We start from the raw sequence: 17495 nt of genomic DNA on the forward strand, positions 1-17495 counted from the left end.
CTATTGTACAAGGATTTGCCTCATCTTACAGATTTAAAGGGGTTGGCAAATTTTGTGGCTATGCATAAAAAATAAAATACGGCTGTGTTCAGATGCCTCTGCCACATATATTCCCTACCTAGATTTATTAGCCCTCAGTTCATGTTTTTTTTCCAACCTTGCCTAGTTTAATATTCAGTATGCACATGTACAGTGTATTTTGTATCATTCAACTTGAAGATACATATTATACATGTGTACGTGTCTCTAGATTCAAGTCAAATTCCTTATTGTAACTGTCTTACAGAAATGGGGACAGAAATGTTCTGTCATGAATGCTAAAAAGAGTGAGAATTCCCCCCTCCCCCACCGCTTAACATTGTGTTATTTAAGAAATTCATTTATAAATAAAATCTGAGTGTTCTTGTGTTTTGAAGGTCATTTCTGCACTGTTCTATATGTGTACATGTTAATCCTTCATCTGATAAAACTATAGCTACACTGTACATGTACCATGCAGTGACCTCCTGGCATGCATCTGCCCCAATATAGGCTGGTAGGAGGTCTGTTCCAATAAACAGCTCACTGTTTGCTGTTCAGCACAGGTCTGTCCACCCTCTCCAGTTTGATATCAGCTTCATCCAAGGAGTTTTGAGTATCAAAACAGCCCCAGGCCTCATGACAGATTTGACACCTTTTGTAGGTCAGTCCATGGACGAAGGCCTCCACCACTGGAGAATTTTTGACCAGTGGCCTGGACAGATCATGTTACAAAGTGGCAAGGTCCTGTTATTGGCAGCACAGTGCTCTCATTTGCCTGGACACCTGTCTTGAGGCTTCACTCTTGAACTTCCCCATCCTCACCGAAAGTCTGCTGCTGGTAATTCTATTCAAATTAAATTTATCAGCTGGAGTTGCTACTTTCAAACCATTACATATTTTACTTTTTCCCCCGATGATTAAAGTTTTTGAGTACGTTGTTTTCATTGTATGTAGATGAAATGTATCCCCCAAATTAATCACTGCAGGATATTTTCTCTGTTAACTCTGTAGGGTTTTTCCATATCAAGCAAAACCCAATTGAATGAAACTTGCATTTTTCAAACAAACAGCAATCTGCATCTGAGCCAAGCTCCAATAATTAAGTTTGAAGTTTCTAAGATTATTAATGGGATATACAACAAAAATTAGAAGTAGGCCTATATGTACATATAGGCAAAAAAAAAGTTCCCCTTCTGATACCTCTCAAAAATAGGGTCAGTAGGTCGGATTTTTTTGGAGGGCGGGTAAGTTTTTTTGTGCTGATTCAGTGACACTAATGGCTGCCAAACATTGCCTCAAAAGGGATGACTTAACTTGCCTTAATCTCTGTAAACATTTCTACAGTTGATAATTTTTAAGAATTATGGACAATTTACACCACTATGCACAATGCTAGTATGTTAACCACGACGGGAACAAACTTACCAACAATGTCCGTGTATCGCATGGTAAGCATCTTTGATGAATCCAGACGTGCGGGCGATAAAAATTGTGGCACGGCAGGAAATTTTGCAGAAGCACGCTTGCATCAAGTATGAGCAAAACAACCTCAAAAGTTTTTTGACGTACACCTATAGAGTACCGGAGTGGCTACGTCACGCACACAATTAGTGTGTAAAAGGCATAAGCGCGAGAACCAGCGCGTGAACCAACACCCACGCGTACTCCATTCGTTTGCACTGCACTTTCTGGTTCACAGTGACATCACACTTCGGTACTCTACAGTGTACCGACACCATGAGTATAACTAGTTGCCACATTTCCATTCCGCGTTCTTTGCATGTGGGTGTGGCGCGACAGGAACCGGCACAGCATATTGCTTTAATGTATTGAGCTTTGCACACATGTTTTCACCACTGTGACAGCAAAACACAAAGGGAACTCGTGAAAATAATGGAACTTTCTTTTCAATAGTTGCAAATGTAAGAAGGAGAACATTTAACGTGAAAAAGGTGATTCAGGGGTTATTTGTAAAGACAGAAATGACATTGGCATTTATTTTTAATTTCTTTTCATTAAAGCATTTTTTTAAAATTTATTTTTCTAACTTGTCGATAAAAAATCAGGGTCAGTCGGGAAACCGGAAGCAGAAGTATTGGGGGGGGCCTAAGTGACACTGTTTTCTTGACAGCCTTGACACAAGATTTTACAGGTAATTTCAAATAAAGTCAATCTCATGGAGCAGAATTATATGACAGGAGTCACTGGCAGCAGAAGTGGGGGACGCCCACAATTTCAATTGGGGGGCCTCTCCCCCACTTTTTGCAGGCCCTATAATTGAGTGGGACTCAAAGGATCAAGCCCTTAATGGCTGGTGACTGATGGTCAAACAACTCCCCTCCCCCAACTATGAAAATCATTCCATCACTGGTGAAAGGATTACTTTGTACATACCAGTACTGCGTATGATATCTTTGTGTATACTTTATCTTATTAACAAAACTGAAATATAGAATTTTGAAATCAATTATCACTGGCTCTGAAGGTTTTCTAAAGATTTTGAAATCAATTATCACTGGCTGTGAAGGTTTTCTAAAGTTTTATTACACTCCCATGAAAAAAATGCTACATGTGTACATGTACTGTAGTCTACATGTAGGGTACAGTGCACATACATGTACATGTGCACCTGTGTCAGTTCACTTCAAACTCTTAGTCATTTGCCCATCTGTATAAAATACTGCTTTACCAATTTTACAATTTAAACAGCACTTTAGCTAAATACGCATAAATTGAAATGATGAAAATGATTGTCCTTCATTTTTTATTTATTTGATAAAATCAGAAATTGTACACAAAGAGTTTGTTTAGTGCTATAACCCTTAGGGACCATTGAATATGGTTGCTCTTACACTTTACATGTAAGCTTTATTTTCAGACATTTAAATTCACTTGGTAAAATCAGAAATATGAGATCATTAAGCATCTTTGAAGAAGCATTTCTCATTACCTTTGCAGGGTTTAACAAGGAAGTTTCAGAATAAGAATAGCATATAAGTACCTGCGTGTGAGTTTTTTCCTCCTGTTACTAATATGATGAGGTTGGAAATGTTGAGATTTCGATTGAGGAGAACAATACATGCATGTACCATACATGTACATCAATGAACAGGTATGTATGTACATTGTTCATATCAGCCTTCAAGGTGATTCCACTGGACAAGCTCTGGTTTACGTCTCTTCGCTACTTGAAGTTTCCGCCCAATTGGAGTTTTTCTTGTACTTAAATGTACATGTAAGTGTACATGTACTAGTATTTATACATGTACATGTATATGTACACTGAGTTGTTAACATTATCATTAAGCATAACCACTATTCTCCGGCTTCATAAGGACTGGAAAATAGAAAGATTATTGAACTGTTATATTATTCAGCCTGTGATGCTTTGCAAGATAAACTCTACAGTTTGCAAGTCCTTAAATGTATTTGTCCTCTGTGGTTGCAGCCTGCAGAGGAAGTTTATGGGTAATCCAACAAGCCTATGCAGGGCTACTGTGCATCCTTACCTAATGGAATCATTTCATTTTGGCAAATTGGTCTTGGCACAGTGGTCATCATTAGCTTACATGTAATTTGTACCAGAGATTGTGTCCAGAGTTGTCAAGTCTGGTTAAATGCCTCCTACCTCATCATTGGAATTTGGGGAATATATGAAGTTTCTCTGGAGCTTTTTTTTATATCACAAGTGGTCTCCTGGCTCAAGCATTGTCAGCCAGTCCCTTAAGAGAGGATCCTGCTGGTTATTTCAAGAACTTGTGGGCCAATGGCTGGGTTCCTGGTGGAGAAAATGAGAACCCAATGAGACCTTGGGGGACGAAGGCTGGCAAAGTGACAGGTCTATGAGGCTTGAGGAGTACTGAAATTTTGGACCAGATGATTTGGACCAGGAGGAAATGCTTGTGACCTGACCTGGTTTACAGTGAAATGCTTGACCTCCAAGTTTGTTCTTTCTTCCTTTTTCTTTTTTTTTTCTTTCTTTTTTTCTTTTTTCTTGAGGGGTGATGAGGGGGGAGAAGTTTCAACTGAAGAGGAAATAGGAGATTGAAAGACAGGTTAAATTCTAGTTGCCATTAATGAGAAAAGTAATAATAAAATGGCTACATTTGTCGATTCGCGTACATGTATGTACATGTGTTAACAAACGAGTTAAGGGAATGGGAATAACCAATCTTTTTGAGTTACAAAGTCAAAAGAAGGCTAAAGTAAAATAAAACTTTCCGAATGTTTTGTGGAACAGTTCAATATTTTCTCAAACTCCCCTCTAGCCGTGTTATGTTACCGTATGTTCCTCTTGCAAGTAGTCATAAATACATCTCATGTGGATATTGGTGCTTATAGTCAGCTGGTGTTTTATCAACTATTAAGACCAGCCACATTTAACAGGCACTAGGATTGTTTTAACTTTCTAATAGGTAAGCATATCCATTTACAGTAATCACCACTTTCACAGACTGTAGGCCTATTAATAAATAATTGCAATAAAAAGAAGTTTAAGCTGCATTACAATCCTATAAGCCTACATGTATAGCATTGATCTCAAACGTGCATGGGGGATCAAGCTAAGATGTCTTACATGTAGTCATCATGCCCGACCTTACTTGTTCTCCAAAAATATAAGCAACACTGCACTTTTTGTGATTCCTTTTTCTTTTAACAGCCAGTTGTCTCAGAAATAAAGGTAAAGGTCCTGACAGAACATGTCTGCAGGATCTTAAGGTCCAGCCAGCTTTTGAGCTTTGCTCTGATTTGGAAATGATTGCATTTATGAGTTAATAATGGCAGCTCTTTTGTTTGCTTTTGGACAGTTCATTATTTTGTTCTTCTTGGGGAAAAGCCAACAGGGAGAAGCAGAGGGATACCGACTCCCAGGGGAGTCATGGGTAGAGAGGACTGTGGGCATAAATTGCTCAGATAAAATGTGGCCAGGGCTCATTTAGCACTGCTTAACATTGAGTGCGAAAGTTGTGCTTACTGTAGCAGAAATCATGCTGCTGCACTGTTTCACTTGAGTGACCTAAAGTTCATGGAGATTTCTACACATTGCTATAAGCTACATTTTCCTCAAGGGTAGTGTTTGCTGTGCTTACTGCTTGAAGGAATCATGCAATAGAACTATTTTACTAAAACCCTTTAAATTGCACCTTTATATAATTCAATAAACCTTATTTTCAGTTGTGGCTTTGTATTTTTATCTGTATTGCGGGGCTTTTTAGCTTTTATGCTGATATGAATTGGCATATCAATGAGCAAAACTGAAATGTAATCCAAGGCACTAAACCTCAATGTTGCACTGATTGTGCACAAGATAATGGTACATGTAGCTTTTTATACTTCCTGATCAAAAATTTCAATTTCCTTTGGCATTTCATTGTTGTATAAGTGGCAACAAGCCAGTGAGCAACATTTTCTCAGAAACGTTTTCAAACAGCAAATTTCTGGATCAAAAATATGATCATGAAAACATGCAAACTGAACAGTGTCTTTCTGGATTTACATCACACCAGCAAGATCCTTACTTGGCTCGAAAAGTTCAGTCAATTTTGAATGTAAAAAAAAATGCACTTTACAGTTCACTTACCTCATAAAAAGATTTCAAACAGATTTCATGTGGAAGAGTTATAAAAAAAATGCATTGAAAATAAATCGAAGAAAAACTCATTGCATTGTTTCTTTAAAAGTCTTCGTGAAATGGATAGAGGCTGTGTAAGCACAAATTAGCTGTTCTGCAGTGCTGTGAAAGTGTTCTTAGGTTTTGCAAAATGTGAACAAATAAAACCCGCAGTAGATATACAAGTACATTCCACAAACGTGGCATTTGATCAAGTCCTGGATCTGATATTTGGTCTGGACTTTTCAACTTCATTACACCGCTAAAAGGAACAAAATTAGAATGTTGGTCATTGATGGTACAGCTCAGTAGTCTTAAATTGTGCTGTCAGTTGGATGAATGTAGCGTTAAATTCACCATCACATGTCGGCAGTCCTTAATTATGGCAGCCAGGGTGTTCTGGAGTGTATTGATTAGACCATTCTACCTCCATGATTAGACCGTTGATATTTCGGGACTAGAGCACAGGGTGCCTCGTTAAAGGGGAAGTGATAGTTGCAATCCTCCTGGTAGATCTTGAGCTGCTTGGGACGGGATCATGTATGTAAGATTTCCCAAACCCGTGAAACCACCACTTCATGGGCCTTGGGGATCCATTGACTGGAGGGTGGTGTCAAACAAATCGGAATTTTCTCTTTGTACATGTATGCTACCTTTTTAATAGCTTTTCTCAGGAATGAGGCCACATTTTGGGGTTTTGCACACACTGTTGGAAGGAAGTTACGTCCTGCAAAATCACCTTTTCCTCAATATTTTTCCTACAAAAAAATCTGCTGTTATTTTGGAGCCCATTTTTTCCCTTCCCCATCCCCTGCTGACCCAACAGATGGTAGAGAACAGATCAGGGTTCCCCAGTATCAAAAACGGTTTCCACTTCTGCTTAATCTGGTGTTTCCTGTTTAATTTTGATCTGGAGAACTGAGGTCTATGCCAGTTTACAGTCTAAACAGGGCATGTTGCCTCAGGAAATACATGTAGGTGTTGTCTCTCCTTGTCTGAGAGAGATTCCATCCTGATGAGAGGGGGGTTGTGGGATGGGGACCACTTAATGTAAGCACCTCAAGTCCTCCTGGGATTGAATTCCTTCAGGGGGATTTAGACTTGAAAGTCTCCTGTGTTTTTCATTTTTTGCACATTCAGTCCCATGGTCCATCAGCTCTCATTACAGTCACTGCTAAATTTCCAGCTTAGACAGTTTCAGCTCCCGTTGGTGTACAAATACAAACTGATAATAAAGGCCAAAAGTAATGATGCTAATCATGTTGCAATCTAATTTTTTTTTAATTTACACATTGTAAGTTTTCTTTCCTTTTTGAAGGGGTTGGGACTTCTGTTTCTGACATATATGTGCATTTGAATTGCTATCTATTATAATTGCACTGCACTCTTAATCATCACAGGCTACTTTGGGTATCTTATGCTAACAGGTGTCAGTGTCCCAGAAATACTAGTTTTGGGACAGGTTCAGTGCAGCAGGAACACATTGGTGTGATTGACTGTGTGGCTTATACTCCCTGTGCGGCAGTCTTTAGTACTTGCCTTGAGATACATGACTTTAAATTATTTGTGTGAATGAAGGCTTTTCCAGATTTTAATAGCAAATCACCCCAGATACTTCAGTGGACTTTGTTGACCTTTACATTATAATACACAGGAATAAAGATAAATTACCTGTTCGGATTTTGAGTGACTTTTGCTGAGAACAGCTCATTTTAAAGCAACTTAATGGAAATTACTGTGCATGCTTGGTTGTTTTCAACTTAAATGGGGGAAGCCTCATGTAACAAAATACAGTTGAACATTTTATTATCCTTTTTGTTTTTGTTCTTTCAGGATGTCTGACCTCCATGTCTATGGGGTCAGGGGTCATCAAGGTCAAGGGGTCAGGTCGCTGCACAGTGAAGACGCTTTATCTGGATGGAAACAAGAGCTGCTTGCGTTGGAGACCTTCTAAGAAAGGGAACAAAGCGAAAAGTAGGTACATGCAACAGTTGCTGAGATGTAAAGATTTGGGGGAAAAAGTAAAAAAAAGACAACAGGTTTTGGGTTAAGGGGAAAATTGTTCAAAGAGAAGACTTTTTAAAAGGCATTAACATCTTGGAGTCAGATTATTTTGGAAAAAGGTATCCATTTGAAACAGACATTTGTAGAGAAATTGGTTCTTAAAGGGATGAAATTGATTCTGAAATCAACATTGAAATCTATTTTGACAACAAAATTAAAATGAGAAAAGGTCACGTCATATTTAATTATTAAACAGGCTGGAGAACCATCGGGCAACATTAACAATGCTATCAGAGTCCTTGAATGAGTTTCATTAGATTCCTCTTATCGTCCACATCCTCTAAGGTAAAAAAATTATTTAAGTAATATTAAACGGCCTGCATTCTGTTCTGAGGACCGTGCCTTGCAGTGTTGGGAGTGTCAAGTGAGATAGGCATGCAGATTGCATCCTAATTCGATAGGTCTATATCTTCTGCCTGAACCTTTGCCACCTTTGCTGAGCTGTTCTTCAGGTTTGACTCCTCATTCTGAACATTAGAATGCCTGTGACATTCTTAGGTGGGGAGGACCAGGGTCCCTAAATGCCAGTTCTACCTCAAGACATGACTTAAAGTCCCTGCGAGTGCATATTTGAAGGTAATTGCATTTACCCTGAGGAAGCCCCAGCTGTATCCGCGCATTGCACACTTCATGGCCAATTTCAGCATTTTTATCTCTGGCCCTGGGACATCTGGAAGCATACGTGACTACAAGTTTGTTTGTGGACAAGGGTTTTGCTCGCAGACTGATAAACATTCTCAATGTGAAATGCGTCACAGAGTAATTTTTTCTGTCCTTGTAAAACGGAATGTAGATGTTCATTTTCAAATGAAAATCAGATGACATAAACATGTGGACAAACTCTTTTTAAGTAGTGATGTGTAGGAATGTTGACATGGTCAAGCCATTTCAAAATTCGCCACTTGTAACTATATACTAGCCAAAAAAGATACATTTGTCTTTATCTACTCATACATGTAAGCTGTTGTATGGATGCCGATTTTCACAGTTTCAACACATAGACTGGTGGTTTACCTGAAACAGACCTGCCATTGCTGAAATAACTTTTACCAGGCATTTTGTGAGTGTGTGTTTATTTTCTCAGGACTTTTATTTTCACGTTTTTTTAATTTACATTTTAGTTTGTTATTCAAAGTGTGATACTAAGTAGCAGATGACTTGCCACAAAAGAACCTCAGCAAAATTCAGTATTGTAGGAATTTTAATTTCCCTTACAGCGTCCAGTCACATGCCCAAATATCCCGGGAAACAACTTGCTTCACTCTGATCACAGGAGTCCAAAGTCTCACTGGACAGATCATTGCCACTTAGTGCACCCACATGTACATGTATGTGTACAATATATTATGATGCTGTTGCACTTAACAGCACGGACACAGACACTGTACATTAATTCATTCATAGTTTTGAGCAGATATGTACTTTGAATGGCTGTTGTATTAGAGTGCTCCACGTTAGAGTGCACAGACAAAAGTGTAACAATGACAAACATTTATGAGTGAAATGGTGAGGAACTTACTACCAGTGCAATTTACATGTAAAGTCACTGCAAATTATACAGGTTGGACAAAGCACTTGACAGAAAAGTTATTAGAATATGCATTTTTTGGACCTTTTGCAACACAACTCTACTAAGCTGTCAATCTATTGGGGCTGACAATGTGCATCTATGCAGACTCTCCCCCAAGAAACAACTGTGTATCCCCAGTTCCAGGTGACAGATCCCATTATGCCCAGACTGCCAGCATTCCAGGCCCTAATCAGATTAGTGTCAACTGCAGAATCCCTGACCAAAACACAACTGGCTAATTGGCTCTAATATGGGGGTGTGTGTGTGGGGGGGAAACTTGACCTCCCAGCCAGAGCTGATCCCACTATAGCACACATGCCTGACCTCATCAGGTCAAGTCAATTCTATAAGTGGAGACCTGTACATCCTCTAGTTGCTAAGAGGTATGTAGGGTTTCCATGGTTACATGAGACTGTAAATTATTCAACTTCAGGAGATACTGCCACATAATCACTTTGTGCCAACATTTATTTTGGTTAAGAGGTATAAATCTACAATCAGTACAGGTACATCTTTCGACTCTTTATTGTGCGATTTTCATGGTGCCTTCATAATTCAATTTCATTATCAAACTTCGCACTCTTTGCCATCATTCCAAAAGACTCTGAAAATAGTAATAAAATCTTTCCAGATGCACCAATATTGTGTAAAACTCGGGAACAACACCTTTCAGCTTGTAGTGTTTGAACTCACACTAGAATATTCCTTTGAAATTTTGTAAAGAAAAAAAAAATCTTGTAGTGAATGGCTAACGATTTGACTAGGACAGCAAAAGTTTGTAACCCTCTTTGTACAATTCACTCTTCATTTATTTTAAGCCAAATGGCATGAGCTGAATTTAATGCATCAGTAAGCTTGAGTGCTTTTACCCATGATCTAGCATAGAGGTAGGTGAAATGGACAATAATTTTTTTTTTTTTTTTTGCTATTCACTGTTCAGATACTTCATGCCAAATTGTGTGAGTTACATACAGAAGGCGGGGTGCTTGTACTTGTACCTGTATGTGCCTATCATCTGTGCATGGAGATTTTCCTGGCTTTGGCTGTCATCAGCTGGTAGTAAATCTACACACATCCCTCATCCAAGGTCATTGTAATTGGATTGCAGAAACCTAATAGACTAACTTGTAGTGATACCCCTACAAAGTGCCTGAACTGTACTCAGTCAAGCATGAAACTTTTGATGAACTAAGGCATCATATACATACAGTTTGCACGGTGCTTCAGGTTGTGTGTTTCAGCTGGTTTGCTTGGCCACAGATGGCAGGAGTATGTTTATTTTTGGTTTAAAAGTAGAGAGGGATAAGCCCTGGCCATTAAACTGAAAATAATACAATTGTGAAGTTGCAATGTACCTCCAATGGCTGGTAAGCCCATAAAGTGGGGAAGGGGGAAAAATAACCAGCTTTTCAAAGGTGGGGGAACCCCCCCCCATTTCCACCGCTGGTGGTTACACAGGCCAGTGCTCTGTTGTCCTCAGGTCCTTGACCAAGGTGCATTTGATAAACCCTAGGGGGTTAGGGTAAATCATCATGGTCAAAGATACTGTAACTTGTGTGAAAACTTTGATACCGCTCACCGACTTGCTGTGGCTGGCTGTTCAACAGCCTAATGAGAAATCAAGTAGGCCTAGTGCATTGGAATGTGTGGCCCACTCTTTGAAAATGAGTCTTAAGTCGCCAGAGCCACTTTTTGAGTTTTCATTTGTATTGGAAAGAGCACATTCAGTTTTTTGTTTTGATGTGTCATTCAGTTTGGCATCCTGATGAAAGTGAATACTCCCTGGTGAAAAATGCTGTGGTTTCCTATTGATTTACACTGTCCAAAGTTATTCTAAAGGACTTTTTACTATTAAGTGGCTGTGGCAACTTAAGACTCATTTTCACAGAGTGGGTCACATATGGCCTGCGTGCAGGTGTGTGGACAGATAGCATGTACATGTAAAACTGTAAATTAAAATCGAGGTGGCAATAGTTGCAGAGAAAGAAATTTCACATATATTGCAACCAGAGCCCCTTTTACAGTGTAACATCATGTGAGCCCTGTGCAAATGAGGTCTGATATTATATACATGACTCCAAATGATCACCAGGCATCCAATTTAAATTTCCACATTATTTGCAGAGTTTTTATTACATTTAAACTCTATTTTACAATTTACATGTACATTTTTCAAACTGTGCAGGCATACCAAGTGAAACAATAAAAAAATCTCTTCAAAGATGCAGCAACAGTACTTTCAAGAAAAACAAAGGGATCTAAGACAGTGGTGTTCCTGAGAGAGACTTGGGATACAAAGACTCGTAGTCAACTTCATTTTGTAATATATCATCTTCGCTTTTATTTTTTTAGGAATATTCCTTTATATGTTTGATTTATTTTGGGAATCCGGGGGCTTTTAAAAAAACGACTTTAATTTTTTATTTGTCTGTTTCTGATATTTTCTTAATCTGTAGTACATGTGTGCTTGTAATTTTCCTGGAAATAAATGAACAACCGCAATGCTGGCACACCCTCTTGGTAACTTTCGCCCTGTCATAGCCCCAGCTATGTGCTTAGCTATGGCCATCTCTTCCAACAGATGTCTTTCTCAGACCTTGAGGGTGTTTATTATACATATACTGTACATGTACAGTTGAGGGCACATCATGCTATGTAGAGTCTTGTGTGAGAACCCCCGGGAGGCTGATGTTCACTTTTTCCCTGGCTTTGATCTCTGGGTAATGAAAGCTCTATTGATTGATGAGCCCCTGCATTCCCCGGACACCATCTCCTTGCAGATAGAATGCATCCTACACTTCTAGTCTCTCCCTGCTGACTAGAAGAGTCATCAATTTGACACACGAAACACTCTGGTGCTTTCTTCTGGATGGAGGGAGCACATAAGGGCCCGGCTGTAGATAATGCCTTTGCCTATACCGTAAAGTGTGCATAAGACAGCCTCAGATCTGGCATTGCATGATCATCAGGGATTGAATATGATATACAGCCTAACAGCTAGTGCCCCACAGAGTAATTTGCATATAATCAGAAACACAGGATGGTTATGTTATTGCATGGGCAGTTGCCATTTTATGATAATTAAAACCATGCTTGAATTGTACTGTATGAGCTTCCTATAGCTAAAACAAGGTAAAATCAGCATTAAACAAATGGGTAAGATTAAATATATTGGAATCGAAAGAGTTCTGTACTCCTTAACATTTTTAAAAGTTACATTTTGAAAAATTGCTTTCATCCGTATTTCTGTCAATCTTTGAAGGTTGAACGATTGCCCTACTGTTGAGAAAACACTGTAAAGTTTGAGACACACCTCTTGCCTTCATCTGAACCCATGTGAACCCCAAACTTAAAAAAGAGTCTTACATAACTTAACTTTAATACTAGAATTGTGATGGAATATTTTTGTGGCCCAAAGTATTTTGGGTTATGTAATGATGCATTGAATTCAGATCATTTGAATTGATGATTTAGTCCTTGACTCACTCAAAAGTACTTTTTTTTTCTTTATTACACAGTTAGTATAGAATCTATCAAGGAGGTACGAGAGGGCCCCAACACGGACAGCTTCAAGAAGTTCTTGGCAGCTGGCAACAAGTGCCATACCAAGACATGCTTCTCTATCATCCATGGGAGTTCCTGGGACACTTTTGACTTGATTGTGGAGACCGAGGAGGAGACGGCCATCTGGATTCGGGGCCTGAAGCACCTGCTGAAGGGGGTCAAGCCCGAGGTCAGACGGCTCAACAACAACAAGCTCAGGGATTGATATCCTTTTGAAAACACAGCTTAAGGGGGGGGGTTGTGTGTGAGTAGATTGACTGACCACAAGCTGCTCGGCAGTTTCAGCAGCTCACCAACTCCTGGCAAGTGATTATCTGGCCTGGGCGGCTCTACACTCCCAATGATGGATTGGAAGAAATCAGTCAACCATTCAGGATTGACTGCAGGGAGGATTGTATTCCTGATATTGTAGACAGAGCACACATTAACGACATATGCAAAAATACTACATAATTCTCTAGATGCTTTTTCATTTTCTGTGAGCCAACCAAAGGACCATCTCACCCTTAGGTTGGAGTTCACGGTGAGTGTGGATCATACTTCAATTACAAAGTTGCTCTGACTTGTTCATAAATGTTGCTAATTATTCTTAAGGTTTTCTTGTCATCCTGACTGTACTAACACGACATAGTGCATTCCTTTTACTTTTAAGGGGTGTTTATATCCACTTGAAGTTGTAGTAACTGAGTCTGCCTTCCTCTAGTCAGCATTAAACAATCCTCCTAAACATCCCAGGTGGTGAATATTAAAAGATCTGGGTGGATCAGTCTTGACACTTGTAGCTTGTAGGTTTGTCGTCTTTCTTTTAAGTGTACGCATGTACCAACCATATTAATAGATCGAAATAGTCCCAGATGCAGGTGCATAGTGTGGGAGACCTGAATATCAATTTTGCCAAAAGTTTATGATGCACAAATTAAAGTAGCGGTTCTATAAGACCAATTTTTACAGCGCTTTTGTCTAACGATATTCCATTGATGATACACATGCACCGTATCTTACATTACCGGCATCTTGGTTCCCCCCTTGAACAGTGGATCTAGATTCTTATATAAGTTTAGGCTTTATAATATCGTGAACTCATTTCTTGCCATTTATAAACCAGATGATTTGTGGGTCCAGTTATGCAGCATTCCTAAGCATTCCACATGTTTATTGTACTTGAAGATGCACTTATGCATTTGTGTTTATTTTAATCTTTCGTATTTATATTCCAGTTTTTACGTAAACCACAGTGAACTATCGTCAACCGTCGTGAACCATTGTGATATCTGTGAATTTGTGAACAATCGTGACACCTGTGAATTCATGAATGCCTTGATATCTGTGAAATCCCTTGAGTACCAGAGCACTCGGGAAATCCCATTATTGCCATGGATTCCTGTGAAGGCTGTAATGTGAAACCTTGTGAACCTGTATTAAGGAACTCAAGCTCATTGTACACAATTCGTCAACTTGAACTTTAAATGAACTCAGACAATCAAGGGAGCTTTATAAAGCAATCAACCGAAAACCGCCATAGGGACCAAAATCACCAATTTAATTGAAATACCTCGGAATCAATCCAGTGCCAGAGTTACATGTACGTCATGCATGTTAGTGGTTGCAAATGCATTTCCCATTCTGCCAAATAGAGCTGGCTGCAACTGGTATCCTGGAAACCCTTGAATACAGACATAGCCGAAGGGCACATTTAGACTTTAATTTGATCTGGTCCAAGCTGCTACATGTATGTGTGTTTTACCCAGAGAGTACTTTCCGAAGAGACAGTGGTACACTTCCTGCAATAATAAAAATGGACTCTGAAATAGATGTTTCCTTAACTCCCCTTCCTTACTTGGCTGAAGGCAACCTTTGAAGCAGCCGATAAGAGTGGAGATGGCTTGCTCAGCATGGACGAGGTCCTCAAACTCCTCCACAAACTCAATGTCAACTTGAGCAAGAGGAAGGTCAAGCAGCTCTTCAAGGTAAGATGCTATGCATAGCTAGCAGGGATCCAGGGACTCTGTGGATAGCAGCACTCCCCAGTGCCCAATTCAGAATGTAGTAAGGAGTGGAGGAAACCATTTGGCTGTTTTCCATCACATGCTTTCAGAAGAAAATTTGTTATGACACAAATCAAATGTCATTCACAAGAAACCAAGCTCAACTGATTTGTTGCAGTTAAGTTTGGATGTTGGCAGTTGGGTTTTAAGTCCAAAAGCAGGCGATTGTTATGTGGAGTTTGGCATGCTGGGGTATATTTCACCTGGCCAAAACTTGTGGATAGAGACCCTCACAGAATGGTACAAATTGGTTCTGTCTGAACATATTTTTTTATTTCTCCTCGTCATACCACTGCAACAGTCTTCCCCAACAAATGAGAACACTACACAGTATATGTATGCAATAAATTAGGCACAATGTATGCACCCCTTGGTTTGCATACACAGTTTTGGTTTCAGCCTCCCAGAAGTAGACTAACTCCACACAGTACCCTGATCCTCTTATGGGAGGAGTTTAACCAAAAGGACGCAAGTAAAATAACACAGCTCTCACCCCCCCAAACAGATCTTTTAGGAACCACCTTTTTGATCCTGAGTTAGATGTATAGGTTCTTTCAAGATGACATAAAATTTGATGCGATTTTCTTGGTTTTCCCCTTGTTTGGATGAACTTTCGCAAATACATGTACATGTACAATGTGGGCACTTTTCCAAATGTTTGTGGTTGTCCTTCACTGAGAGAGTCTGACGCATGCATCTGATCCTCTCCCCAAAATTCTGCTGGTGATGGATGTTGACATCTTGTCCTGCAATTAAGTTACCAAATGTGATAAGCTGTCAGTGATCCACTATCTTCCCACATCTGTGTACAATTACCATGCAGACTTATTTTTTGCCTTTTCAACTAGTTCATCGTCCGTATCTGACCATGACACACATACCAAGGGAAGTTTTGATTTGATGACACCGATGTGAGATGCTTTTATGGATCTCCAGTGTTGCAGACAGATCTTTGCCTCCAGGCTTACTTGTCTTGAACTTAACAGATGATAAGCACTTGAAAACTGAGGTTGGAATAGGAAAATTTAAGTACATGTGGTAAAATAACCATTTGCATGCCTGTGTTGGCTTTGAAAAAGTTGATTGGTGGCTTAACAGAGAAGTTGTGGTTTCAGAAATCATCTTCTCGTGTGATTGTTCTGAGAGTTATAAGCAGTTGTCTGGAAAACTTGAGAAATGCGAACGAGTCATTTAAAACAGAATGGTGAAACTGGTTTCGTTTCACTTGGACTCCTCATTTCGATGAGGGGGTTGGGGTCACAGATCTGTGTGAAAATTTCAGGGTTCTTTACATCCAATAGTGGCTGTGATACAAGTTTGAATGTGACATTTTCAAAAGAGTTCATTCAGATTGTAATTTAAACCCCCCAAACTGTGCTCTATAGTTCTTGCACATACATGTAGTCTACAGCTCATGTCTGTGCAGTATCTGTTAACAGAGATTAGCAAAATGTAACATACATGTACTATCAGAGTGTAATATGTGTTGGTAAAATCTCAACCTGCTGATAGATAAAATGTATTTCACCAAAGGTTAGTCAACCTTGTGTTTTCGTTTGAAAGATTCACTCTGGGTCATCTGTCAAAATTAGTTGGCAGTATACCAGTCCCCCATTACTAGAGCTAGAGGCTTCATTAAGTAAGCAATGTCCCCAATGAGTTCACAATTTTGGAGTGTAATTATGGAGTGGAATTTTATGCTGACTGGCGATGGGGGGAGGGCTATTTATAGCACACTGATGTGGTGCCGGAAATGTGGAAATGGGAGCCATCGTCCTTCCAGGGATGTGTCTGGAAGCCGCCCGACCATGTTTGACAACATCCAGTATGGGTTTTTGACTTGCTGACACTGACACCAAGAGGAATGAACCACTCATCTCACAACTGTCTGTAAACCTTATTGTGAAATGTCCTTCAGATAAAATATGTGTTTATGCTAAAAAAAGTGTTGAATCCAACACAAGAGTGCGTTCACTGACCCCTGTTCGAAAGTGTTTAAACCAGCATTTTAAATGTTAAATCCAACATTTTAAATTCTACATTCAGCATTTTAAGCTATTGACTCAACATTATAAATGATATAACAATATCAAGGGAAAAAGTTGAATTAAGACTTAAATTGTTGAATGAATTCTTTAACTGTTGGATATGATGTTTAAAATGCTATATTTAACATTTAAAATGGATTTAACACTTTCAAAGAGTGGTCACTGACCGCACTCTTGTTAATATTGAATTCAACACTTCAGTGCTAAGCATGTACTGGTACATGTATATTCCCCATTTCCAGTATCGATAATGGGTTCCTTAATATGACAGATAGGCGAATTACCGCCTGTGGGCATGCCAACAAATATTTTACATTCACGTCAGTGTTGGCATCCCTGAGACTATAATTAAACAATCTGTCTATGTTAAAAAAAATTAGTACAGCCACATCAAATTGGCTGCAGTAAAGGCATGAACATGTCAGAAACAACGTAAATATCAATTCCATAATTGCATTAAAATTGAAGAAGAAACTAACTTCTTGAAGTACATGTACTTTAGCTTGCATTCTTGATGCACCCTCAATGTATACCGTATGGCTCGATACAGTACAGTTGCATCAAATCCCAGA

The 17495-nt window shown here is 39.3% G+C and overlaps 1 protein-coding gene across 2 annotated transcripts in view; it reads left to right on the forward strand.

Annotated features, from left to right (window-relative positions):
• The window catches only part of LOC110989296 (uncharacterized), a 77904-nt gene that overhangs the window by 34329 nt on the left and 26080 nt on the right, over nucleotides 1-17495 (forward strand). The window contains exons 4-6 of one of the 2 annotated variants that reach the window (XM_022253582.2): nucleotides 7466-7606; nucleotides 12785-13034; nucleotides 14668-14797. In XM_022253582.2, the coding sequence (XP_022109274.2) occupies nucleotides 7466-7606; nucleotides 12785-13034; nucleotides 14668-14797 (521 nt within the window). Of the gene's footprint in view, nucleotides 1-7465; nucleotides 7607-12784; nucleotides 13035-14648; nucleotides 14798-17495 lie in introns of those variants that run through there. The other variant, XM_022253581.2, reaches the window with a different exon arrangement.

This window comes from Acanthaster planci, linkage group LG16 (genome assembly GCF_054643075.1).
Source record: "Acanthaster planci isolate LZ-2023a linkage group LG16, COTS_SCS, whole genome shotgun sequence".
NCBI lineage: Eukaryota > Metazoa > Echinodermata > Asteroidea > Valvatida > Acanthasteridae > Acanthaster > Acanthaster planci.